Source organism: Penicillium verhagenii (assembly GCF_028828195.1).
Source record: "Penicillium verhagenii strain IBT 33310 chromosome Unknown utg000009l_segment0_segment0, whole genome shotgun sequence".
Taxonomy (NCBI): domain Eukaryota; kingdom Fungi; phylum Ascomycota; class Eurotiomycetes; order Eurotiales; family Aspergillaceae; genus Penicillium; species Penicillium verhagenii.
Genome location: NW_026643173.1, coordinates 873,595 through 898,792, shown reverse-complemented (window position 1 = coordinate 898,792; position 25,198 = coordinate 873,595). Strand labels below are relative to the sequence as shown.

The 25,198-nt window shown below is 46.4% G+C and overlaps 14 protein-coding genes across 14 annotated transcripts; 7 read left to right on the top strand and 7 right to left on the bottom strand.

Annotated features, from left to right (window-relative positions):
- Positions 1 to 338: 338 nt before the first annotated feature.
- Positions 339 to 1,576, top strand: N7466_009399 (metallophosphoesterase family protein; the record flags this gene model as incomplete). The annotated part of the gene is made up of 2 exons (XM_057168788.1): positions 339 to 468; positions 489 to 1,576. 2 exons carry the CDS (start codon positions 339 to 341, stop codon positions 1,574 to 1,576), a joined length of 1,218 nt encoding a protein of 405 aa, XP_057017494.1.
- A 774-nt stretch (positions 1,577 to 2,350) lies between these two features.
- N7466_009398 (GFA family protein) lies at positions 2,351 to 2,835 on the top strand (the record flags this gene model as incomplete). The annotated part of the gene is made up of 2 exons (XM_057168787.1): positions 2,351 to 2,416; positions 2,485 to 2,835. 2 exons carry the CDS (start codon positions 2,351 to 2,353, stop codon positions 2,833 to 2,835), a joined length of 417 nt encoding a protein of 138 aa, XP_057017493.1.
- A 206-nt stretch (positions 2,836 to 3,041) lies between these two features.
- On the bottom strand, positions 3,042 to 4,298 carry N7466_009397 (uncharacterized protein; the record flags this gene model as incomplete). Its single annotated transcript, XM_057168786.1, has 1 exon — positions 3,042 to 4,298. One exon carries the CDS (start codon positions 4,296 to 4,298, stop codon positions 3,042 to 3,044), a length of 1,257 nt encoding a protein of 418 aa, XP_057017492.1.
- Positions 4,299 to 4,870: 572 nt separating this feature from the next.
- Positions 4,871 to 6,100, bottom strand: N7466_009396 (phosphotransferase family protein; the record flags this gene model as incomplete). Its single annotated transcript, XM_057168785.1, has 1 exon — positions 4,871 to 6,100. One exon carries the CDS (start codon positions 6,098 to 6,100, stop codon positions 4,871 to 4,873), a length of 1,230 nt encoding a protein of 409 aa, XP_057017491.1.
- Positions 6,101 to 7,662: 1,562 nt separating this feature from the next.
- N7466_009395 (alpha/beta hydrolase) lies at positions 7,663 to 8,445 on the bottom strand (the record flags this gene model as incomplete). The annotated part of the gene is made up of 1 exon (XM_057168784.1): positions 7,663 to 8,445. The coding sequence occupies one exon, from the start codon at positions 8,443 to 8,445 to the stop codon at positions 7,663 to 7,665; it is 783 nt and encodes a 260-aa protein (XP_057017490.1).
- Positions 8,446 to 9,760: 1,315 nt separating this feature from the next.
- On the top strand, positions 9,761 to 10,388 carry N7466_009394 (uncharacterized protein; the record flags this gene model as incomplete). Its single annotated transcript, XM_057168783.1, has 2 exons — positions 9,761 to 9,812; positions 9,937 to 10,388. The coding sequence occupies 2 exons, from the start codon at positions 9,761 to 9,763 to the stop codon at positions 10,386 to 10,388; spliced, it is 504 nt and encodes a 167-aa protein (XP_057017489.1).
- Positions 10,389 to 10,612: 224 nt separating this feature from the next.
- N7466_009393 (uncharacterized protein) lies at positions 10,613 to 10,945 on the top strand (the record flags this gene model as incomplete). Its single annotated transcript, XM_057168782.1, has 1 exon — positions 10,613 to 10,945. One exon carries the CDS (start codon positions 10,613 to 10,615, stop codon positions 10,943 to 10,945), a length of 333 nt encoding a protein of 110 aa, XP_057017488.1.
- Positions 10,946 to 12,178: 1,233 nt separating this feature from the next.
- N7466_009392 (uncharacterized protein) lies at positions 12,179 to 12,566 on the bottom strand (the record flags this gene model as incomplete). Its single annotated transcript, XM_057168781.1, has 2 exons — positions 12,179 to 12,246; positions 12,380 to 12,566. The coding sequence occupies 2 exons, from the start codon at positions 12,564 to 12,566 to the stop codon at positions 12,179 to 12,181; spliced, it is 255 nt and encodes an 84-aa protein (XP_057017487.1).
- A 295-nt stretch (positions 12,567 to 12,861) lies between these two features.
- Positions 12,862 to 14,617, bottom strand: N7466_009391 (cytochrome P450; the record flags this gene model as incomplete). Its single annotated transcript, XM_057168780.1, has 3 exons — positions 12,862 to 13,980; positions 14,072 to 14,312; positions 14,592 to 14,617. 3 exons carry the CDS (start codon positions 14,615 to 14,617, stop codon positions 12,862 to 12,864), a joined length of 1,386 nt encoding a protein of 461 aa, XP_057017486.1.
- A 553-nt stretch (positions 14,618 to 15,170) lies between these two features.
- Positions 15,171 to 16,286, top strand: N7466_009390 (wax synthase family protein; the record flags this gene model as incomplete). Its single annotated transcript, XM_057168779.1, has 3 exons — positions 15,171 to 15,736; positions 15,806 to 16,108; positions 16,235 to 16,286. 3 exons carry the CDS (start codon positions 15,171 to 15,173, stop codon positions 16,284 to 16,286), a joined length of 921 nt encoding a protein of 306 aa, XP_057017485.1.
- N7466_009389 (uncharacterized protein) lies at positions 16,275 to 17,933 on the bottom strand (the record flags this gene model as incomplete). The annotated part of the gene is made up of 5 exons (XM_057168778.1): positions 16,275 to 16,356; positions 16,405 to 16,523; positions 16,591 to 16,757; positions 16,816 to 17,046; positions 17,108 to 17,933. 5 exons carry the CDS (start codon positions 17,931 to 17,933, stop codon positions 16,275 to 16,277), a joined length of 1,425 nt encoding a protein of 474 aa, XP_057017484.1.
- A 1,492-nt stretch (positions 17,934 to 19,425) lies between these two features.
- On the top strand, positions 19,426 to 20,051 carry N7466_009388 (uncharacterized protein; the record flags this gene model as incomplete). Its single annotated transcript, XM_057168777.1, has 2 exons — positions 19,426 to 19,964; positions 19,988 to 20,051. The coding sequence occupies 2 exons, from the start codon at positions 19,426 to 19,428 to the stop codon at positions 20,049 to 20,051; spliced, it is 603 nt and encodes a 200-aa protein (XP_057017483.1).
- A 737-nt stretch (positions 20,052 to 20,788) lies between these two features.
- Positions 20,789 to 22,095, bottom strand: N7466_009387 (cytochrome P450; the record flags this gene model as incomplete). The annotated part of the gene is made up of 4 exons (XM_057168776.1): positions 20,789 to 20,942; positions 20,998 to 21,170; positions 21,235 to 21,637; positions 21,737 to 22,095. The coding sequence occupies 4 exons, from the start codon at positions 22,093 to 22,095 to the stop codon at positions 20,789 to 20,791; spliced, it is 1,089 nt and encodes a 362-aa protein (XP_057017482.1).
- A 1,453-nt stretch (positions 22,096 to 23,548) lies between these two features.
- On the top strand, positions 23,549 to 25,150 carry N7466_009386 (HAD-like protein; the record flags this gene model as incomplete). The annotated part of the gene is made up of 4 exons (XM_057168775.1): positions 23,549 to 24,285; positions 24,343 to 24,392; positions 24,452 to 24,597; positions 24,659 to 25,150. The coding sequence occupies 4 exons, from the start codon at positions 23,549 to 23,551 to the stop codon at positions 25,148 to 25,150; spliced, it is 1,425 nt and encodes a 474-aa protein (XP_057017481.1).
- Between the last annotated feature and the right edge of the window lie 48 nt (positions 25,151 to 25,198).

Sequence of the window (25,198 nt, the reverse complement as noted above, 5' to 3'; positions counted from 1 at the left end):
TTTTGATCAAGCTTTTGGCATTGCATGGACTGCACGTGGTGTTTTGAAGGGTGTTTTGATCGCTCGGGCCTCCTTAGGCCCACTTCCCCTTTCCTTCCGAGCCATACACTGACGCCCCCTTGCGCACGGGGGAAAAATTATAGAGGCTGGATTAAATCCATTGATTTGCACATAAAATGTAATTTGCGCTAGGATATAGCACTAGGCTCAAAACACAATGACAAGGATAGCGAATTTAGTCAGAACACAGGTATAAATATTCTCCGAGTAGGTCCTGGAATCAAAGTCCTCAGGGCTTCCAAGATTCTCAATCTTCTGGATACACAAGCTTGTTCAAAATGGCGCGCGTTCTCACTGCCATTGCCCTCTTCGCCTTGCCTTCTCTTTCGAAGAGCTTCTCCCCTTTGAAGTTTGCCAAGGACGGCAGCTTTCAGATTTCCATTCTTGAAGATCTGCACTTTGGAGAAAGTGAGAAAGTAACCTGTTAGACGTGCAGATCCACCTTGCTGACACCAAAGCAGATGCATGGGATACGTGGGGTCCTGAGCAGGACGTTGATTCCGTCGCAGTGATCAACGAGATCTTCGATAAGGAGTTCCCAGATCTTGTTGTCCTCAATGGAGACTTGATCACCGGCGATAACGCCTTCCTCGAGAACGCGACTGTCTACGTCGACGAGATTGTTGCCCCCTTGGTGGAGCGCGGTCTGACATGGGCCTCCACCTACGGCAATCATGACAGCTCATACAATCTCTCCCGTGAAGCTCTGTTTGACCGTGAGCGTCGATACCCCAATTCCCGCACCAAGCAAATGGTATTCGGCAAGGACTCCGGCGTTTCCAACTATTACCTCCCCGTGTTTGGTGCTGATAACAACGACTTCGTCGGCGCCCCTGCCATGCTGCTGTGGTTCTTCGATAGCAGAGGTGGCTATTACTTCCAAGAGCTTGATGAGTCTGGCGATGAAATCGCTCAGCCCAACTGGGTTGATACCAGCGTCGTGGATTGGTTCAAGGAGACCAATACCCAGATTAAAAACAAGTACCACCGAACCATCCCTTCTCTTGTGTTTGTTCACATCCCTACAAACGCATCGCTTGCCGCGCAGACTGAGGTTGGAATCAGCACCACCCACGAGCCTGGTATCAACGACGATTACACTCTAGCTCAGCAGGGAGAAGGATGGTGTGCAAATGACACAACTAGTGATTCGTGCACCTACGGTGGTCAGGATGTGCCGTTCATGGAAGCTCTTGTCAACACTGATGGTGTGATTGGTGTTTTCTCCGGCCACGACCACGGTGACACCTGGTGTTACAAGTGGGACAAGTTGCTTGCTGGCATGTCAGTCAAGGGCAATGGAATCAACTTGTGCTTCGGTCAGCACTCTGGATATGGTGGGTATGGCAGCTGGATTCGTGGATCTCGCCAGATTCGTGTCACAGAAGCTATGCTTAGCAGACGGGAAGTCGATACTTGGATTCGATTGGAGTCTGGAGATATCGTGGGTTCTGTTTCACTTAACGGGACTTATGGCGAAGACACCTACCCTGTTACTCCCGATACCTTGACCTAGAATCCCCAATATGTGGATCTATCCGTGTTCGCACGCTGTTGATAGGTAAAGCAGATTGAACCAAATTTATAATTGTTATATAGTAATTAAAGTTAGACTTTTTCTCGTCGTGACCATCAAAGACCGGTCTTTTACCATTCCAGATCTTGCAACTCTGCGGCCTTATCATATGCAAATAGACTCAAGGAGTAATTTGCTGGTCATGTCATATTCTGAGCTCTACCCATGGGCACCATTGTTGGATTTTGTCAGCGGAACCTGTCTTCAGCTCGCTTTGTTAACATATGAACATTCCGGCGAATGGCACATGCAGACTGTGAGTGGAAGTGGCCTACAATGACCAAAAAACCCATTATAACAGTAAAACCATTCAACTTATCGCTTCTGACCAATATTTATGTAAGTGGCTTTTGTCTTAAAAAATGGACAGGTCGAGGCAAATGCCCATGTAAGTACCTGCAAATGAACACTTTGGACGGCTCCGAACTGCTGGCGGTTACCCCTTCTATGTATCACGAGATTATCTCGTATAAAACCAGAAATAACAGGGATACGAGTGTTGAAACGAAGTTGCGTAACCAAAGATTCAAATTGAACAATAATTGGTCGTGAGGTTTGGCTTTCTCTGGGTCGATCGGAAGTCAAAACATGTCGCTGCGTATTTAAAGCGCGACCGAGCGCCCCATTTGACCTCACATGTTTAATTCTCAGAAAAGCAATAGCTTGACACTCCAAAAATCTGATCAATCCGACTTAGTCGCCAATCGTTTCAAAATGACGACCGGATCGTGTTTTTGTGGAAATGTCAAATACGAGTTCTCTGGAGAACCAGCCGCCAAGGTAAGATGCGTCAATATATTCAAACTGTATCAACTGGTATCAATTCCAATGATACTAAACTTGACTAGAGCATCTGCCACTGCCTAAGCTGTCGTAAAATTACCGGCTCTACCTATACCACTAACTTCATCATCCCCGAAACGAACTTCTCAAAGATTTCCGGCATACTCCGCAAGTGTACGGCAAAACATGAGAACGGGATGGATCTCACGGTCAATTTTTGCGAAAACTGTGGAACGACCATTTTCAAGACAGCAAGTGCGAAGGATTTTGCAGGCGTGATTATTCTGGCAGCGGGAACGGTGGATCAAGGGCAAGGGGTGGAAAAGGCGAAACCCGAAAGGGAGCTGTGGGTGAAATATCGAGGAAATTGGTTGCCTCCTTTGGAGGGAGCAATTCAGAACCAGGAGTTTCCCTAGCTTACTCCAAAGCTTACTTGGGCCGAGCCGCAGGCACCTTCACTTGACTTTATAATCAATGTCTTTTGCCACATGCAATGAAGGGTCGGGGTAATGTTATATGTAAAAGTTGTTAGACGGTCGCGCCGGGGAAACAGATAGGCCTCCCCTCGTAGGCCCAAGGCGCTATCCATATTTCATAGATGTGAGGCAAATAACGTGCATTATCATGCATCGGTCTTTCTCTTCCTCGTCAATTGGGGCTCGTTCCTTTGAAGGGATTGATCTTTTGAAGATGGCTGACATGTGTTCGCAAGGTCTTTGCTATCTGGTACAGAGGGATCTGAAGTATTTGCGCTGTCCGAACGCTTTGTGGTGACATCTTCCTCCTTTTGAAGCCACATGCCAAGTTCCCAAAAGGCACACAGTGCGCTGGTGATGCCTGTGACAAGCGAAATCATTTGGCCGGTCGATCCGCTTACGTCGGAAGTGGAGAGCTTATTACTTGATATAATTCTTTCCACTGATATAATCGCGACAAACGGGCCCAACAGATTTAGCCAGATGTAATGAAAGAAATTCCTCGAAACAGGGCGTTTGAATCTGGCACCTATTTCTTGCGGCTGCGGAACACGTTCGGTTTCTTCGGGCATAAACTCAGTTCTGGCGGACTGAAACCTGAAGAAATGAAGCACCCGATAGGTGGAAATGATGACAGGGCCGGGATTTTTCCCTTTTGCCGGAGTGAATAAGGAGAAATTGATTGCAAATACAATCGCCCAAAATATGCCAAGTAATATAGCAAAGACTGTGGCCGCAGTTTGCCACGACTTGTTGCGCAGGTGAAATATCAAAACAATAGCAGCGTATTCTGAGCAAGTTGACTCCGGAATCTGGTTGATACCCCGTAACCAAAACCACGCCCCGAAGAGCGTATATGCGGCGAAAAATACATTTTGGAAAATTAGCGAGAGATCTGGCACCAAGGTGTATGACTTGATTTTGTGCTTCATCTCTTTGCTCTCCCTAACTTCGGAGGCCTTGGTTAGGAGGTCTCGGTGCTCAAAAATTGGAATTGTTTCCCCCACTTTAAGGCGTATTCTGTAAGACTCGGAGTAGAACAAAATCACCGTCAAGTAATAGGAAAGCAAATAATCAATGGCAAGTGCTTTGCCATCAACAACTTTGATCGCCTCTGCCAGTGCCAAGGCAATGCAAAGAGCATTATTTGCAGTCCGGACCCTAGTCATTGTGTCCCAGGACCCGATGTTGCGGAGAATAAAACCAGCAAGCCATTGGAGATAAAGTCCCACACGAACACCTAGCCCGTAAACATCGCTATCTCCCTGGTTCGCACACTCATGCGATCTGATCGCCACATTTTGAATCAGAAAATGAGATTCGCCGGACACAGGAATCGCCTTAGCGACTTTTATCAGGAGGATCCCGAACGCAAGCGTGAGCGAGATTTTGGACAGAAACATAGGATAATGTTTGTGATAAACGGCTGAATAATGAAAGCTTCGTGGTGGGTTATTTCCGTCACCTGTGATGCATGGTTTTTTTTTTGGTTTTGGGTGTCAAAGTGCGAAGCAAACAATTGTTTGAGGGGTCATCTGGCTCAGTAAAGTTGGAAATGGCATTTCAGATTTGATGGTAATACGTAGTGGTGCAAACTCGTACATGTGTGCCTGAATTCACATTCCAGGCCGTCTCTAGCGAGTGGGGCGACCTGAATATAGGAAGGAGTGAGCATAGTGAGGGGTAAAAGACACGTCAGTGATTGAGGGGCTCGCAAAATATTGGCGTACCAACGTGAAAGGTCAAAAGAAACTTGCATTATGTTTGGTGACAGAAATTATCTCAATCCTCCTCTTACCGTTGATTTGAATAAGAGTCAATTATAAATGTTCAAATAGATGAAATTGTTTCTGCAAGATACATGCCCGCAAGCTAGTACATAAATGGCAGATTACCGTTGTTGGCTCACTTCCCTTCTTCAAAAACCATCAGGTCATAGAGGATTTTATTAAGACTAATACTTTCATAGGAAAACCTATAAAGAGCCCTCTGAGTAATAGCGCTGGAAATCTACCCAACGGGCGCTTGGCCCGTACAGCAGAGGAAGAATCAGTTGAGCATCGAAAACGGCCCTCCAGGGATAGCTATAGGTACATCGGACAATAAGTTCCGATCGTGAAGATGCAAAGAGATGTGACAATGTCGCCTCTTCTGTCGACTGCAGTCCTTCACGCTCAATTTGAACCTTCGCCATGGCTTTCACGAACATTTCGCGAAAGCTGGCAATTGCCTTTTTGATTTCCACTGGTGCAGCTGGCGGTATCACCAACTCTGGGATTATAGCAAATCGCTCGATAGGCATAGTCTGGGCATGACTCCAGTCGATGAAGCCGGTTATGTTGTATTCATCATCGACAAGGATATTGTTGTAGTGTAAGTCTATGTGGCAAAGTGGAAATGGTCCATTGATGTTTTCTTCCGTAATCATCATCATTACGGATCTCTCCAGTAGTCGCGCTGCTGCCTCCCATTCTTGATCTCCCATATGGTCCCGAAGTATCAAATTGGTATGTTCTTTCCGGAATTGGTAGAAAAATTCAAACGAGGTGTTTTTAGGACTGATTTTTTTCGAAGATCCTGGGACAGAAAATGGTAATATTACATGCTTGCCTAGCTTATCGGAGTAGCCGAGACGGCCAATTTGACTGAAGCGAATTGTGCTCAAGTCATGTAGGTGACCAGCCAGCTGGGAGATGAATTTTTCTTGGTGTATATTTGGTACCGATAATAACATTCGGCCAGTGAGGACATGACCACGAAGAGCTTCCATCAAAATATACCGATATCCAATGTTCTTGGTCGATGCATCATATCCAAAAACGGTGGGTATAGGTATAGTGGACCGAGCGCGGATCAATTGCATTGTCACGACTTCGCTTAGTAATGATGTTGTGACACTCTCATCATCATGCCCATCATTAACAGGAAGCTGAATTCTGGCTACCCATTGGAGTCCATCAGAGAAGTTTAATGCGATCACCACGTTGCATGCACCACTTGCGAACTTGCTGGGGTCAACAGTACAGGCCAGTGGATTCAAGCTTTCTGTTTGTTTCTGGAGAAGCTGCTCCTGGCGAAGCTGAAGAGCTTGGGTGCAAAGATAATCGAGATTTGCGTTGTCGATGACGGTATGTATTCTGTTCGCATGGTCACTCTCGGGGTCAATATTCGAAAAGGAAGTCCAGTGCTGGTCAATAGGGCCCATTGTCAAAGAAATAATAGTCCACACCAAGTAACGAGGAGGAATGAGGAGGGGGTTCTTTGGATTTGGTTAGCACTTTGAGGGTGGATTTGCTAAATAATGTCCTCTGAGGATAGTGACCGAGTTTCTTCTGGAGCGGTGAGGATTTCTTCCTATCACAATACTTAAGCGCGTGAGGCTTTTCCAAGAAATCGCAGGTGACAACCTCTTTGCCAGTCGACAGCGGCTAAGTGCGGGGTCCACTGGTTTGCCCCGTGCACGGGTGTCTTAATGCCCGCAGCCCCGGATAGCTTCAAGATCGAAGGGATTGACACCAAGCAATGTTAAAGGTCACATGCTGGTTCAACATCTTCCAGAATCCACATTTACCTCCCCTTCTTTTTCCCGCCTGCAATTATTTCTACTATTGCGGCATTGCCATTCCAATACAATACATATTCTCAGTATGTATTCATCGGTATGTAACATGAGACAAGTATTGTCGCCGCGCTACGCACGGCGATTGAACCTAAAGTCAATCAGAGTCCCCAGCTGTAGCATTGTCTTTGGACCCACTTTGGGCCCCTCAGCCAATCAGGGGCTGCAAAAAAAACACAGGTTCGCGCGTAGTAGAGGGGTAGAAATAGAATAGATATAGAATATTGATCTACTGCTCATTCAAGCGGTTTCTTTCCGACCACCATAACTCGGGTAAGATGCCAGGCTGCTCCAGCTTGAGTCTCACGATGACCTTTAGGAAGAAGATTCTTGATCGTTTCTGCCCATTCAAAACATTGGAGTTTAACGGCCAGTCTTTCCTGGACCAGCAAGCCACACTGATGAACAGGCATGATAAGCGTGGGTGGTGTATTTTAGCCCCCAAGATCAAAACTTGTATTGAACAGATTTACGAGTCTGCATTGCATAATTAAAAATGCACATGACGTGGATTGAAAGGGTGTGCTGTTGTCGCCAATGTCAAAAGACGGTGGCAATACCAGGGCCGCCTGCACGAAATTCACTCGTTGTTTCCATATTTCAAGGTCCATGGATATGTACGTCATGCTTGGAGCGGGGTCGGAAGACTATACAAAAAGATCTCATGCAATTATACATACAAAATAAGGCTCCACTTACGATACTACCCCATCAGGAAGACGATCGACAGAGCATTTAGGCCTCCACCTGAGCGTGTTTGGGGCGGGAGGAGACCCCCCGCATGAGCGCTAACGAATCCATCAATCGCTTAGACATAGCATGACCAGTACTGGTACCTTGGGGGTGAATATTGTATGTACATACGTATTACCACATGAGGAATGCCGATCTCGGGAACCTCCAGATATCACTGAGTGGACCCATGGACAACACCTGGACGCTTGAGTCGGGCTTCTGCTTTCAGAGATAGCCGTTCAAACCATTGAGTATTATATAGTATTGTAGTTACAAAACACCATGCGTAATCTATATAAGTTGTATAAGATATGCGTATGCAATTATGTTCAAATGTTTCACTCCAAACCTCTGAAATAAGGCCTACATGTTGCATAGCTCTTGTTAGCTACATGTAGATATGAAATTTAGGTCTAAACACTGCTACCCGCAATAATCTGTTGCATGATATGAGCGAGTTCCTCCGGTGCCGTGATTGTTGGACAATGGCCAGTCTCCATGTCAAAAGTCCTGACCTGGCGGCCTGTTACGGTGGCCTCTACTCCCTGCACGAAAGCCCTCTGATAGGCAAGGGGTAGGATAGCGTCATTCAAGGCATGAATATAGGACATTGGAATATCACGCCAAGCGCAGTGCTCCAATGGCTGCCCAAAGGTTTTGGAATTCCAGCGCCCCAGGGTTGCGAGGTAGCTTTGAAATTCTTCCTCTGAAATCTCGGGGCCCGTAAGACTTCTGGGATCCGCCGGAAGACAGGTGCCATCTTCAGCATAGTTGAACATAAAGGGTATGATTTCTCCGTGTCCTCTTTCCTCGATGACTTTAAAGATAGCTTGACCTTCCGAGAGTACATGTGCACAAAGATAAACCAATTCGACGACACCACCAGACAAGCCGAGGTGCTTGCGAGCTTCGGTTCCAAGGCCTGCAAGAGCATTGGTGCCAACTTGACCTCCGTATGAATGCATAAGAACAAACAATTTGCGGCCTTCATCAGCTAGTCCTGTGACGAATTCACGAATAGCAGTCGTGTCCGTGTAGAGATCTTGGGTCGGAGGCCGCTCATCATTCACTGACGTGAGCCGAGGGATGTGGACTAGCAATCCTTGAGATTCAAGAGCAGTGCGAAACTTGGCATATGACTCAGGGTAGTGCCAGGCACCTGGAATTAGGACGATCTCGGGCTTTGCGGCAGACATGATTTAGAGATTGAGTTGGATAAAAGACTTGAGATGAATTTGAGATGGACTTGATCGAGAGGAGGAAAACGAAAGAGACAGCGGGGTAGAAGATGCTCCTTAAATAAAGGAAATAAGATGGGGGCCATTGTCGGATTCTGTATTAGCAGGGGGGGGGGGGGGGGGGGTACTTCATAATTATGGGTATTTTTGAAGTTTGGCCCAACGCTACTAATATTCTTTGTTTGATTTCGATTGCGAAGTGGGTCATATCCCAACCTTCTACTCTCCCTCCAGCTTTTCCCACCACCCCACTAGCACTAGTACTAACTTGAACCCTTATGCATCTCCAAGTACATAGTAGTCTCTTACTGATTTTGAGCTGTTTGATTCTTCGTTTTTGTGTATACTAGTAGTGATTATAGTAATCATCCGACGCAAATTCAACTAAGCCATCAAATAAATACTATATTCCAGAATCCAGACAAAGATAGAACCAGACCTATAACCCAGAAGATGATGTGAGTCTAGCCTTATCATATTTAATGACGTAAGATAGTCTCAAGTTTCAACTAACAAAAAAAAACATACAACAGTCAGGATTCGCATGTGGTCACCCACCATACTACTAACTGACCGGCGTGTGGCTTAAGTACGGCTGAGCGGACGGGAAGCCCTGTTTTCCACACCCTATGGTCGTATGTGCTTGAAAGACAATTAAAATGATTTATATGGTACAAAAGAAGGCACAGCAGTAGCACAAGACTGAGAAGCTGAGAAGGGTGTATGGCGGCCGATAGAGGCCACCCCTAGGTCACATCCCAATTTCAATTTCTCAAGTGCTAACTTCACCGCCGTGTTTCCCGCCTGTATTGTATTTATCATACTTAGGAATATCTTTAGAGATTTGATCTAAATACGGGTCACTTTTAGAATAGACTTGAGAATAGACTTGAGATTAGAATTGAGAATAGACTTGAGAATAGACTTGAGAATAGACTTGAGAATAGACTTGAGAATAGACTTGAGATTAGAATTGAGAGTAGACTTGAGAGGAGTAGTCTTGAAAAGGGACTTAAGAATGGATTATATGCACAAATAGGACCTCAGCCTCTCTTTCTTGCCATTTGTTGTGATGATTTACCTGGAGAAAGAGAAGCAATATAATATAGCATTATATATATTAGAATTGATGCCAAGGATTTATTGTATAATGCAGCGCTGAACATAATGGAGTTCAAAAACTAATATGAATTTGGAATTACTCGTAATTTACTTTCTGCCGGTCGGGAAAGTTGAAATTGGGATGTGAAAGGGGTGGCCTCTATCGGCCGCCATGGTGGACGCATGCCTAGGCCGCCCTACGCCCTACGCCCTACTGAGGAGCGGTCCGAGAAGCTAGAATTCACCTTGGAAGCCCACTCAACTCTTTTCTCTTTTCTCTTTTCTCTTTTTTTCCTCTCCCAACTTCATCAGCAGAGATATTCAGTTCATCCATTTGTTTTCTTTCAGATCAGAATGTCCACTTACAAGCCCCGCGAGTTTCCAAGTCCCGCCTCTTCGGGCCCGCCAAGCCCGCGGAAGAGGCGTCGGCTTTGAGGGAGTCAGAGAACAATCAAGGTGAAATGAGGCTGGAGGAGTTCCTTTATCGCACAGACACCTTTCGGAGCAACACATTCCACGGACATGACAACTCAGAAATGAAGACGGAATTTCTCACTGCAGAAGAAAATCTATCACGACATCTTCGGCCTGAGATCGACGCAATCCTCAGTCAACACCGGATACCCACAGAATCTTTCCACCACACCCTGAAAGCACGAGTTACAGGCAGCTATTTCTTTTTGCTGCGCGTTACGGTAACAGGTGATGGGTCAACCTTCATCCGCTTAGGGCCTACCAAAGACAGCCTTGTCAAGCTGCTTCGTAAGAATTCCCTTACGAATGACGAGAATTTGAAATAATTTACCGCGGTATCTTTAAACTAAATACAGGGGTCTTATAACTAGTCCTTTATCCCTTCCATCTCCATAATCGTTACCACCGGGCACATCTGAGTTCACCACAAAGGAGAAAACCCGATCCTTCCCACGGTGCCACCCTTAGCTCCACGAACCGTACTATTATATGCGACCAGGAAGCAGAGCGGTTTGATGTCTTCGAACAGGTGCCCCGCTAGTGGGTTATTATGCGTATCGTTATTATCCATGCTAGGTTTCGGGAGGCCGCACAGTCTGGTTTGTTTGGGTTGCTAGGTGATGCGACCGTACAAATTGTCTCTGTGTCCGACGAGGAGAGACTCGATGCTTTTTACGCCTTCGGGGAGGAACATGATCGCCAAAATTCTTCTGTTGAGGGGGAGGGGCTTGAGCGTGTTTCCTGGGAAGTCTTTGAGCAGGAACTGAAAGACGACATTCTCTTCGCAATGGGATCCAAAAAGTTATTATCCGAAACGTATCCAGCCATCATGTTCCGTCTTTGCATATGGAGGTGTACTCAGCCCGTCAAAGAGCGCCTATAATGATATACACCCTATTCGGCCACGACACCTGATCATTCGTATGACGGGGTTGGGTATTGCGTTGTCAAGAGGTGCGAACCGCCCAACTCACAAAAATTTCTGCGTACATAGAATCAAAATCGGACTGAATTGACTGCTTCCACCAGTAGTAACCCCTGGGTATATCTGCTAGGACTAGCAATGCCCGCTCTCGGGAGTTGATCCAACATTCATGCGCCTCCATACTGCGAGTGACGAATGGTACAAGGCCCTGCCATTGCCGTTTCGATATCGTCTGGCAATCTCCTGGGACCATTAGTTTGTAGCTTGCATAATGGAGTCTCATTTGAAGAAAGACGCGTTCTTCCACTCCCATCTTCATTGGTCGATCCCGGGCCGTGATGGCGGATGAATTGGCGGGAGTAGGGAACAGAGCCACACAGAATGATGAAATTAGCCTCAATGACTCTATAAGAGAAAGAAAAACATCATGTTAGAATTATAAATTGAAAGTCTCCCCGTCTATCAACTGAATGCCACTTACATAAAAAGGCAGGCGAGGCCTAGATTGTATGACTGGTCTTGCGACGCGAGTAAAGGGACCAAAGTCACTAAGCGAGCGATGCTAGTGATCACAGTGCTAAGACAGAAAATATGATGTTCAGTATGTGTCTTTCCCACTGGCAAAGATCTCAACTTCTTTTTCTTGCTCAGATGGAAAGGGGTTGACTAACAGACAGCCAATTCCAAATAAACACAATATTCCAACTTTTTGCATGAGCGGCAAATGCATCCCCCACATGAACGTGATTGGTATTATGATCAATACCACATCACTGGCGGTGTTAGAGATAGCCGTTCCCAGATATATTGCCGATCGGTGTCTGCAAGCTTTTGGGGCTGACCCATGCCATCCCGCCGAGACAGGATGGCAGGCGAATATGAGCGCAAATATTAGAGCGACGCTATATGCACAGATACCGACACCGATAGACCAGAGGACATATCTCCATATGCGTATGGATTCTAGTATTCGATAGTAGAGCATTAGGACGGCGAGCTTGGCGAATGCGAGCGCGGGAAGGTATAGGACTGCCACGGCGAGAATGGTCTGTTCTTTGTGTCAATTCATTGTGAAAGATGACAAGAATATTTTGAAGTCTCACCTTCCGGTACTCAACTGTAAGAGGCAGAGTAATGTTCCAGACGTGGATTGCAAAGCCCGAATGTGCATAGCCGTCTACGTCAACATTGTTAGCTGTTGGCGTTCAAGTGGTAATAAACGGATAATCTCACACAAAATCGTTGCTTGGGTGCCGATACTGAAGATCTGTTGGTTCTATCAGCCAGCGGTCTCCATATCTTCTCGTTGTTAAATCATACCCAGGCAAGACATATTGAAACTAGATGCAGACAATTAGCAGCTAGTTAATCAAGATCAGTGGACGTACTCACCATCATCCCACCAAAACTTTCTAATAACACACGACTTGGTATAAATTCGCATAATTAAAAACAACGTGGAAACCGTCACTCCCACAGCGACCGCGATGCGGTTGGCGTTCAGTAGCCAGGGCCTGGAATGGAAATCCGGGGTGACGCCGGGGGGCGGAGGAGCCTCCCCCACATCTTGATTCGACATGATTCATGAGACCAATCTTCAGTTGAATCCACTGGGATTCAATAGCCTGCTCATTTTATTTTCCTTGAGCTTCGGCTTTATGCATTTTGTAAAGCTTTTTGGAAATGCGAGAGGAAGCCAAAATGAAGTCTACGAAGGGTCCCGAATAAAGTTTGCCTAGTGACATAATTGACTTCGCAAAATCCGCCCTGCTTCACCCAAACTCAAGTCACGAATGAGGGCAGACCATATGTGACAGCTTTTCTCTCTGCTTAGAACTTGTACTCCGAAAGTAAAATCTCGGATGTACTACATACTACTTGCACACTTCCACCAGTTTGACTGTAACCTCCGGGACAGGTTTCGCATACACTGCTTCGGCTGGCACAAACGATTGCTGTGGATCCTGAAGAGAAATCTCATACTGGCTGATGAAGGCAACCGTCAAAAACGACAACATCATCCTTGCAAGTGAGTGACCAGGACAGCTTCGTGGACCATGAGAAAAAGTCATATTTGCACAGGGATTCTGGTTGATAGTCTCTTGAGTTGCCGACTTCCTAAACAGCCAACGGTCTGGGTTAAACACCGCGGCATCTTCACCCCAGAGTCGATGGTTTGAATTTGCCGCGAGAGGAGGACATAATAGTATCGATCCCTTGGGAATAGGCACATCCATGATTGTTGTGTTCTCTGTCGCCTCATGTTCCGTCAGAACGACTGCCGGATACAGTCGCAGTGATTCCTCAACAACCGCCCGCAGATACGGGAGGCGTTTGATCTGAGAAAAGAGCTTCCCATCATCACCGCTTTCGTATATTGAAGACCATTGCAGTTGTATTTCGTCCAGCAACTTTTTCTGGACTTCTGGATGTCTACAAAGCTCAATGGTCATCCACTGGAATGTAGCGGAGGTGGTTTCCGATGCTCCAACGAGGAAGATCAAGATATGGCCTAGCAGTTGCTCTTTTGAGATGCTGCCATCTTCTAACATAACCGATATGAGGTTTATGGCGCGATCGGGCTCAGTGGTATCTGGTGAATTCTGCATTTCGGCCTTCAAAAGGTCCTGCGCGACGTATTCCACATACTCGAGGTCGGCTAGCTCTTGTCGACCGAATAAAGTCAACATAACGAGCGAACGGATGGGGCGAGGGAAGATAGAAAGAGCCATCTTTTTGATCTGGCCATTTGCCACTCGGCGCTTCAAGCTTCCAGCAAGATCAGGGTACCGAGCCAACCATTTGCGGTCTTGACCAAATACACCAGTACCCGAAAGCTCGAGAACGGACTGTGAGGCCCACTGGCTAATGTTGATAGATGATGCATCGTGGTTGAGGTCTTGCACCATCGACAGACAGCTCTCCCACATTGGGCTGGCTATTTTGGACAATGTTGTGGGCGTGAATACCTGCGAGAACATTTTGCGAAGGCGCTATTCGGGTGTTATTGGCTAGTTTGTCGAGTTGAAGGCAAATCCCCTTGAAATCAACGGGAGCAAGTTCTTACTGTAATTTGAAACTCACCTTATGTGTTTCTCCCCTCGCACCGAGCAGCCCGGGGTATCCTAACCCGGCTTCTGCGAGAAGCTCAATTGCCTTGGAGTGAGAGAAGCTGTCAGAGCGGGAAAGACAAAGCTCGGAGATAGCCTCTGGGCCAATAATGAGAATCATCTCCACACTGAAGAACGTGTAATATCTGATGATCTGCTCATCACGGAACTCGGAGCAAAGCCGAGGGAGTTCTTGCCCAACTAGCTTAACAGGGCTAGAATGATTGCCCAGCCAATATTTCCGAGACTACCGTTAGCGCTCATCTCTATTAGCTTTCTTCATCACGTCTCGATAGGCTAAGTTTCATACAGGGGAGCTTACCTTTGGGGTACGCAGGGATCGAAAAGGCGTGATATAGACAGGGTAGATGTGGAACTGATATGCAAGAGCAGTTATGCACCCCAACAGCAATAAAATAACATATGGTAATTTATCATTTGTAATTTTAAACACCCAAAGCACAGTGATCCACGGGAGGGTGGAAAATATTAACGTCCGGTACAATGAGGAACCTGGCATGATTGACATTGACTTTGTGTACAAGGGGATTAGAAGATCTCCACTAGAGGAGAGAAGTGGACTGACCCGTTCTTAACACAACTTATAGTATTCGATTTAATTACGGCATCGGCACCGTGGCGACGTGGCTTGAGCAGATCCTATCGATTTACGCAGGTTTGCATATGCAAGGGATGACAAATCGAAGATCGCCGCGATAACCAAGCTTTCAAGTTGTGTATTGAAGATACCGCTGATGTTTTGACAAGATACGACTGTACCACTCTAGTGCGGCGTTGGAAGCCAAAGCTTGTGCTTCGTCTGGACTTCCTCGCCTTTCCCTCACACATGCATCTTTCCCATGGCGCAACTCCAACCCGTCCTAGCTGCCACGAAGATCGCCAGTCACTATGTGCTCATACATCTTCTTCTTGGAGTTGTTGCTACAATCACATCAGACGATTCAAGTTTGCGTTTGCCAGCTGTTATGATTATCGTGGGACTTGCAGTATCTGGTCACTGTGCGGTTGAACAGACTTCCATTTTACTCGTTTTTTGGTGTGGACTTTTCGCCATGGCCTCGTGGACCCAAGTCTTCAACAGTCTGGACATGCTTATCTACAGCCGCATTGATTACAAAAAGCATCTTGAGTATAAGAAGCCTAAGACACCACACACAATCCGAGATAAGATTGGATTTTGTTTGTCCATTCCTTTCAACGCCCGCCGCCTCGGTACCAAATGGCAAATAAACCATGTCTATCGATTCCAGGATTGTGGAGAAGGGGCTGTTCCATCGCGAAATGACTTCCTTTGGGAGACATCCCGGAGCATTCTGTGCACTTGTTGTGTGGCATTGCTGTGGTTCTTCGTCTCCTTCTATCTGGAATTGGTTCCCAAACAAACAAAGCTTTTTGAACTGCTTGATCAGAGCCATCTGTTGGACAATCCACCGTGGGAGTCCCTCCCCGCGCATATTCATCTGGTCCTGTTCTTCATTGTCGCCCTCTTCATTTTGTTAAAATGCATTTACGCTTTTCTGTCAATCGCCACTGTGTCACTGTATCTCTCGTCTCCCCAACAATGGCCTCCATTTCAAGCCTCGGCTAGAGAGGCTTGGTCCGTTCGAAGATTTTGGGGGTGAGTATTCATAATTCCTCGATCCCTTCCATTGCCGATGAATGCTAACAAATGAATGTGTACACCCAGTCGATTTTGGCATCAAACACTGCGCAGTCTACTCTCTTCAAATGCCGACTTCGTCATCTCTGTCCTCCATGTTACCCCGGATGATATCATTGTCCGCTACGTGCGTTTCTTTCTCTGCTTTATTATTTCCGGTCTGATTCACCTTTCCCTGGATCATGCAATTGGTATATCACTCGCCGACTCAGGTGCTCTGGCGTTTTTTCTCGTTCAACCGATTGCCTTCATGGCAGAGGATATGGCCGAATGGTTATCGAAGAGATATGGTGTGATGACAAGAGATAATATTGGAAGGAGAACGGTTGGGTATATTTGGGTGTTGGCATTCTCTTTCTGGAGTTGGCGCCCATGGGCATATCCAATATTGTTGAAGGCGCTGGAAATTGGAGAGCCGATTACTAACGCTTACTTCCTCCAAAAATTTTAAAACAGTCGCAGTGCAGAATATAAACTAGGCATTGTTGGTGTTGAATCAACGCTGTGATTTCCATCCCCAGAAAACAAGCAGGAAATATGATAGTGCGCGATAAACAGTCCCAATCAAAAAGAGAACCCTGCAGAGTCAGCGTATTCAGGTCAAGATTGAAAGGCGAGGTACATACCCGAAGTCCATGCTCAGTCTACCCATCTTATAACCAGTGAACTCAAAGGCGTCTTCAATGTTGTATAGATAAGCTAATGGCGCAGTATTCTCCTGATAGAAAGCCTCCGAGAACCAAGTCTAATAGAAATTAGGCGCAATTTCAGCTTTCATCCAAATAGGTCTACGGAATTGAAGGCTCACTCACTGCTGGCCACGAATACCAAAACCATTCCATGTGCCAACTCCGAACGGTGGAGAGCCGAGGGGCACACCCACTCAAAGCGGAGATGATCAGACTCAGTAACATGCACAGTAAAGGACCATCTTCGCGTCGGGTTACGGCCGACACAACAAACCCAAGCCCGTAGATACCTGAGATGACAGTTAATGGGTAGTTGGGAAGAGACAAGTTATAGATGTCTTAGCTCACAGTAAAAGTATAAACAGACAAGGCCGAACAGGGAGCCAAACGAGATCATGGGAGCGGCAAGAAGCAAGTAAAATGCGGTATAATGCAGAGATGAGACCAACATTCTCAGACAAACCGCGAAGTTTTTCCCTAGGAAATATGCACTGCGAGAATGACCGGAATGACACTCTCGATAGAATGTGAGCTTCTCTTCTCCGAATACCTTGACTCCTGGGGGCCCTGCTGCACAAGCTAGGACCATAATCATTTATCAGCCAAAGAATACTCGAGAAGGAATTTTGGGGACTCTTACCAATGGCGAGACAACACAGGAGACCCTGTTCAGCTGTAAGACGGTACTCTACCGCACTGGAGAGCATGTCGAACGGTTGGTGATATATACCCTGAAAGAAATGGCCTCTGGACTCGAAGGCCGCCAATCCAATCATGAGACCGATGATCGCACTAGACAAAATCTCCAGGGCAAGGCTCATAGTCTGTTGACTCTGTTGAGCTATACTCCTGGAAAGTGCAAGCCAAAGCTGGCGGGGCCAGGATGCTCTCCTTTGCTTAACATTCTCGAAAAGCGCGACTAGCGCCTCCGATGTTCCAGTCCCAGGTGAAGGATCGCCTCCGGGTGATGGCTTCACAGTGACTTCATCCACAGGTGGATTATGTGAGTGATTCAACAATGTGTCAAGAATCACATCTGCAGGATTTGATGCCATCGGGAACTTATGGCCCATATTCTCAAAATGTTCCTGCACCTGGCTTGTCTTGCCGTGGTACACTTGCGACCCAGCGTTCAGTACAAGAACGTCATCTAGCAAGTTGAAGATCTCAATACGTGGCTGGTGAATCACGCAAATAACCATCACTCCCTGGCGGGATATGGAATGCAGAAGCTTCATAAGGGAGTGTGCAGCCGTCGCATCTAGACCGGAGGTTGGCTCGTCTAGAATCATGGCCTTTGGTGAGGCAGCTAGAGCGATGGCGATAGATACGCGCTTATATTCACCTCCAGATATACCTTGCCCTCCGTCCCTAAGGAGGCTTCCAACCAATTGATCACGAATACCTTCAATGTTCAATGAAGAGATCAGATAATCCACATATCGTTGAATCTTCTGGTCTGGCATTTGTCCACCCAGCTGTACACGACCAGAATATAGGATGTTTTCAAACACCGTGAATTCCGGAAGAACTGTATCGTGCTGGGGAATGAATCTGATCAATTCTCTCAGTCTGCAGCAACCATATCAGCCAACAGTTCAGTGGTAAGCAAGAAAGCCGTTCCGATACAAAGGAAAATGGGAGGGGGGTTTTACTCTTCCGGTTGAAATTTCAGGCCATTCATGGAGATCCATCCTCGCGTGGGTCGTGTCCTCCCCGATAAAATATTGACAAAGCTTGCTAGAGCAAGGGAAAGGATTAACATTTGGGAATCTTCGAAACAGAGTGGTTCTCACATTTCCCGGAGCCAGAAGCCCCTATGATCCCGAGAATTGATCCCGAATGCACATTTCCTTGTAAACCGGACAAGATCCTGCGCTTCGATCCACGCGGAGTGAAAAATATGTCGTGAAAGCCAAGATCTAAATTAGAACAAGGACCTTGCTCTTCTGTCAGAATTCTTCGGAATTGCTGGGAACGAGGTAGGTTCGCATTTTGACTGCTCCTATCAACCTGGAGGCGAAAAAGAGCTCGGAATAAGTGAAGGTATCGATTTAGCTTCCTGGTGAATGGAGACTCAAATCGCAGCGCCATCAATATCGCGATCACCATCGCATCAATTATAAGACAGAGGAACAAGCCCAGGAGCGGGGTCTGATAAGAGCTGCCTGCCGTGCATATTGACAGAGATGTGCACTTGAATGGAGTCACCGTTCCAAAAGGGCAAAAGTGACCCTGTGGACACTTGACTTGCTTTCCCGTGCCAAGTAAACAAAAGAATCCTGGTGAACATATCATGGGCTCGAAATCTCCTTGGGGGACTGCACATATATTGCTATCACTCTGGAGTCTCGTGAGAAGACATTTTGGTGTTGGGGGACAATACTCCGGCTTATGCTGCGCGATATTTGAGGGGCCTGAAATATGTTATCAAGGTGCGTTGCAGCAAATCGAAGGGTGGTGTTCATACAATAAAACCCATCAAGACATGTCGAAGTGGAAGACAAGGGGATCGGTTGCCCGCCGGAAACACATGTACTATTCAACCCATCTGCCATTTGGCGTTATTCGCACTTTTTCGCCTTCTTTAATCTGCCTTGACTTCGACTCAGTAAGCAAACAGATATTGTCTCGAAGTCAACACTCACAGGGCGTTTTCTTGCAAGGGGTTAGCTATGACGCGTTAGCGTTGTGGATCCACATGCCGTGCAAGCAAGGGGGAGTCCTATAATTGAGAGATGCAGCATGATCTTCGTTGTTATACAGCAGTCCCATATACTGTCAGATAGCCTTTAAGCTGTGTCACCTCCATGCCGCGTCTCTCTTCAACAGAACTTGACCTATTAAGGTTTCCCTGTCGTACCCCATATACCCCCCGAGTATCTAATCTCTCTCCAACCATTTATCAACGTGAACTCAGATACTTATACGTTATTTTCACAGCTTTCCTGCATCGCCATGGGGTGTGTTCTGATGCTGGGGGCTATCATGCTCTTTGAGTATCTGATCTCTGCAACTGCCTTGGCTTTCACTACCAGCAAATCGAACTCTCGAAACTTTCTGCTTTTCTGCATCCTTGGCCTCGCAGGTTTCGAAGTCAGACTCCTCTCCTTTTTGCCCGAGCCTGAATTACTACGAGGAGTTATTGCATTCTCATGCATCATCAAGCTTCTGCACTTTGTTAGCCTGTTTCTGGTTCTCCGTGTGGAGATCAATCAATTGGTTGAAGAAGTAAAATCAAGCTCCTCATTCAGTCGGTTTTGTGCTGGATTGAACTGCGTGACGAGTACCCGCGGAATTGGCACCCCCTGGGAGGTGAAAAATGTATCAAATTCCGATGAACCAACCAACGGAAAAGCTGCATTTATTGTGAAGGCTGCAATCACCCTGGCATGGCAATATCTGGTTCTAGATCTTCTGAACTTTGGAGCATTGAAGTACTTTCACCGGAATTGGCCCGATGCGTTAGCAGAAGGGACCGAGTTCCTCAACTCCGGGTCTACCACCCATCAATTGATAGCTCGACTTCCGCTCTGTTGCATATTAGCGACCAATCTGCGCTTACTTTCTTCGATGGTGTATAAGGCTCTTGCCATGATCTCTGTGTTCTTACAGTTGACTTCACCGAATGCTTGGCCTCCACTATTCGGGAGCTATCACGAATTAGAATCCTTCAGCATTCGGAGTTTTTGGGGGTAAGTTACGTCCACATACTCTTTGCCCATTGATAACCTAACTCCAATCCCATTGTTCTTAGTAAATACTGGCATCAGCTACTGCGGCTTCCCCTGTTCGCTCTTAGCACAAGTGCAAGACAGCACATAGGGCCTTGCAATTCATCTCGGCTTGTTCGTAACACGACAGACCTTTTATTTATATTTTCTCTTTCTGGAGTCTTACACGTGTTAAGCGCGGTGTATGCAGGCGTCCCTGACCATCTGGGATCGATATTTCTGTTCTTTGTCATGAATACCGTCAGCATTACGTTGGAAGACCTTTTCAAATCTCAAGTGTCTGAAGAGTCTCACTTCAAAGGAGTAAGGCTTCTAAGCTTCGCGTGGGAATTTGGCTGGTTCTATGGCACTCTGCCGTGGTTTGCATACACAGCACTGAGGCTGCCAGTCAAGACAAACGTGTTGATGCCAATCAGCTTCGTCGAAGAATTTGGGGTTCCGTCCATGGTTGCCACAGTTGTCACCGCCAGAATGCTCTGGTATTTTGTATGCAATAAAATAAGTTTGAAATGAGCTGAACACAGATAAAATTTGATTAAATTGTCTATGTCGAGACCGATCATTTTATATTTCCATCGCCGAAATTTTCAAGAGCGAGGAGTAAGCTTGACTAATAGTGGTTTCCTGTCCCATATGACAAAGGCACGTTGATCTGCCCAGTTCGAACAGTCGGGCGATAACTTGAGCTCAAAATTCCACAATAAGAGGGCAAGAATCAGGCTTGCCTCCGCAAAAGCCAAGCTATAAAATAATATCAGTTGCTTTCAAAGCGGATCGTGAAACTTATTGGACTCACTTTTTTCCTGGGCAAGCCCGCGGGCCTACTGAAAAGGCTTGCATTGCACAGTCAATGTCGTGATTCCCGTCGACTTTACTATCATCTAGCCAACGTTCGGGGGCAAATGTGTTCGGCTCCACGAAATTAGATGATGAATGATATGTCGCCCATGAAGCGACAGCAACAGAGGTCTAAAAGAGGACGGTTAGCCTTCGGGCTATCCTTTAACAATTACTGTATGGTTTCCATATTTACCTTCTCTGGAACAAACCGTCCCAGTACGATAGAGCCGCCATTCGGCACAACACGAGGCATCCCTAGCGGCAAGGGCGGGTACATCCGTAAAGTCTCCTTGATCACAGCTCGTAAGAACTCCATGCCTGCTAGTGAAGAGAATGATATATCTGACGCTGAGGGAAACCGTTCACGAATTTGACACGACCATTTCTCGTAGACTGTTGGATGTTTCAAAAGAAAGAAAGTGCAGCCAGATAGAAGTGTCGCGGTGGTTTCACTTCCCGCCATCATCATGAAGCTGTGGTTAGATAACACTTCTTCTGGGGAGAGAGTCGATTTGGGGTCTTTGCTGGCTCGCATATAAGCGCTGAAGGTCGAGGGGTCTGACTCGAACTCAGACTCCCTTTTCGCTGGAACCTTACTGGCAATAGAAACATATTTAGCATTGCGATTTCTGTGTATATCGCGGTACAAAATCAACCCTGCTGCTTGGATAACCTAAGAAAACATCGGGAAGTACTTTGCCTGGCTGAGCACCGCCCACGCCTTTATTGAGCTGAATAAAATATCCACCCAGGCATGGTTTGTTTCGTTCTCAAGACAGCCTAGTGATTCACCAAACAATTCGAGGCTCATGAAGTCGAACATGACGTGGTTATACCATTCTGTCAGATCCACGAACTCATGTTGTTTCTTTACACTGATCTGTCCCAGCCTTCCAACAGAGATATCGACAAAGGGTCGTAAAAGACGCTCATGAGCCTGCAGGGCCGACTCCGAGAACGCTCTGAGAATGGCCTTCTTTTGTCGACTATGAACGCCATCTGGGGCGACAACGACACTAGGCGCTTTCTTGTTTGATGCATGGTAAAATCGCATATCTTTCGAGAAATTTCGTGAATGACCGTGTATGTCTTTCCAAGCTTGTCCGTTGCGGTAGCTCAGCTCGTCTGGAGCGACCCTGACAACATCTCCATACCGGTCATGGAAACTTTGTATCTTCTTATGAAGTATACCCCGTGAATAGGCCGTTGCGTAGGGGACTCTAGATACGGTCCACAGAAATGGACCGGGGTAGTAGGCCAACGGATGAACGTGTCGTGAATATAGAACCTTCAATACTAAGAAGAGGCCAAGCTACCACGAGTCAGATAACGCTTATCTTGTTGACGATAGGAAGTTGAAACTCACAAGAATGGTTACATTGCAAAAGAGATCGAAAGGCCTCGTTTGAGATATTGGCAAGAGGAATGTCATTTATCGGGCGCCGAATTTTCCAATTTCTTTGAGCTTGAGACTTTTTAAAAATGCAAAAGATTCAGACCACTCATGAATATGACGATATTGATTAATTCGAAAAAGCTAGTTAGCTTAGTATTGATCCCCACAGCGAATGTTTGCCTGATTTTGTGACTGGTACTTCACCTTTTCACCGCTATTTTGCGCTGGTGACAGGTAATGGGTACGTGATGAATCACATACGGCACGATAGGCGACACGGGCCCGGCATATGTAACACTTGCATATACGACTAGTAGCCGCAGAATCGGTATTCAATTAGAGATAGCTCCCCAATATTTAGGTACGATGTTAAGCATTGCAGTGGGGTTATTGGACGTATGTAAAACTGATCATTCTTCTGTCACCACACACGCATATGTACCTCGGTGATACTTTTCCGTACATTTGGTATGTATGATCCCCATATCTGCAAGATAGAGTTTATGAGAATCCAGAGTCCAGACTGACTGTACAGTAGGATGTCATGTACACTAATTGGAATTATCCAGCTGCATCATTTGATTGAAGTTGATTCAAACATGAATGCTCCATTCTGCGCTACGTAAGAAATTGGTCTCCCAATTCATAAGTAGAGGCAGTACCCCACCGAATGTTTCAAGCTTGTATTATGCCTCGAGACATACCATCAAATTTCTTCTACCAAGGTGACAGACCCACACCATGGTAACATCGAGCGTACTTGTCACACCGCATTTTCCGAAAGGCGATGTGTATGATTTAGGTGGGCTAAAGTTCACGAAAATATTGGAATTTGCCATACGCTGTCGTTTAGGGTTTATGCACAGAAATCTGCACCAGATGGCCAGTGCTCAACATCCAATTGATGTTGTAGTATTTAAACATTTGAAGGAACGCGTCGGAACTTGGAATTAGGGAATCCCGAATTATTCTGCTTGTAAACTGCGATTCAGTAAGTGACCCTTTCAAAGATCGAAATTGTTCTTACACATCCACATGCGTATTTTGGTTTCTTGCACTTTGCAAAAAAATATTTCTCCTTGTCTAATTTGTTTTGGCCAGGATCACCATCATGACGGTTCAAAACGGGGCAAAGCCTACCCCAAAAACAATCCTGGTTGATCTCGGAGGTATATTTATGCACCCACCAGATGAACACACTTTCGCAACGAAAGACTCCACCGTCTCCCTGCGACGACTTATGTTAACCTCAACCTGGAGCGACTATGAATCTGGAACTCTGAGCGACAAGCAATGCTTTGCACAGCTGGCTAGCGAGTACCAGATTCAAAAAACCGAATTGGAGACAAAAATCGCACATCTCCGTGAGACTATCACCTATGACCAGGAAATGACTTCAGCCTTCAGAAATATAAAAGAGTCAGGAGCGCGCATTTTCCTAGTCTCCAATATCTCCAAGGAAGACTATGCAGCACTGCAGCGCTTGTGGGGTAAGGAGTTTTGGTCCATCTTTGACGGGGTCTTCACCTCCTCCGCTCTCGGTGTCCGAAAGCCCAATCTGCGTTTCTATCGACTCGTTCTCCGAGCGACGAAGGCAGTGCCTCATCTGACCTTTTTGGTTGATGATCGTCCTGAGAATGTACTTGCGGCTCTGTCGGTCGGTATGAAGGGAACATTTGATACCTCAGGGCTCTACCGAACCGTTACCAACTTTCTTGGTGACCCCGTGGAGAGGGGGCTGTCGTTTCTTCGACAGCAGGGTGGAAATTTCCCTACAACCACACAGTATGGCGAAGAAATTGAGGAAAACTACGCTCCTCTATTGATATTGGATGTTTTGAATGACCAGTACGTATCACTTTCGTTGCCATTCTTTCTACACGTATGACTAACGGCGGGAATCAGGAGCCTGGCGAAAATTGAAGCCCCGCCTCGCCTTTGGAATTTCTTTAGCGGTAAGTCAGACATACATTTCCCCTTAAGTCCCCGCCCGCTCGAACTGATTATAATGAAGGACCCCCTCGGTTCACTACCGTCTCATACCCCGAAGATCTGGACACCACGTCCCTCGGTCTATGTGTCCTCCCCCCAGATACGGAGACGATCAACTCAATCCTAGATGAAATGCATGACTACATTGATGAGGACGGCAACATCCAGGTATATTTGACAAGCTTCCAACTATTTGCAAACAGACAATAGGTTAACCTCCTCGATACAGGCATACTACGACAAATCAAGACCCCGAACCGACGCAGTCATCAATCTCAATGTATTGATTTTGTTCCACAAATACGGACGTGGTCATGAGCTCCCCCAAACAATGGGATGGATCTATGATATCTTGCTCCATAGAGCTTACATCCAGGGTACACGCTACTACCCCAATGCCGAGTGGTTCCTCTACTACATGACGCGTCTCCTGCGTGTCTCTACCGATCCTACACTTTCTGAGAAAATCAAGAGTCTTCTTCGAACACGGGTGGCTGAGAGGATTGGGGCTTCCGGTGATGCATACTGTCTTGCGATGCGCGTAATTGCGTGTAAGCATCTAGGGATTGAAAACCATCCTGACCGTCAAAAGCTTGCTGAGATGCAGTTGGAAGATGGCGGGTGGGAGGCCTCATGCATGTATTTGTTCCCTGGAAAGAATAGAGAGGTTGGGAATAGGGGGGTTACCACCGCCTTTGCAGTGAAAGCTCTCCAGGATTAGAAGGTTCTTGATTTAGGGAGTGGGAGGTTATTATGAAGCTTTGAATTT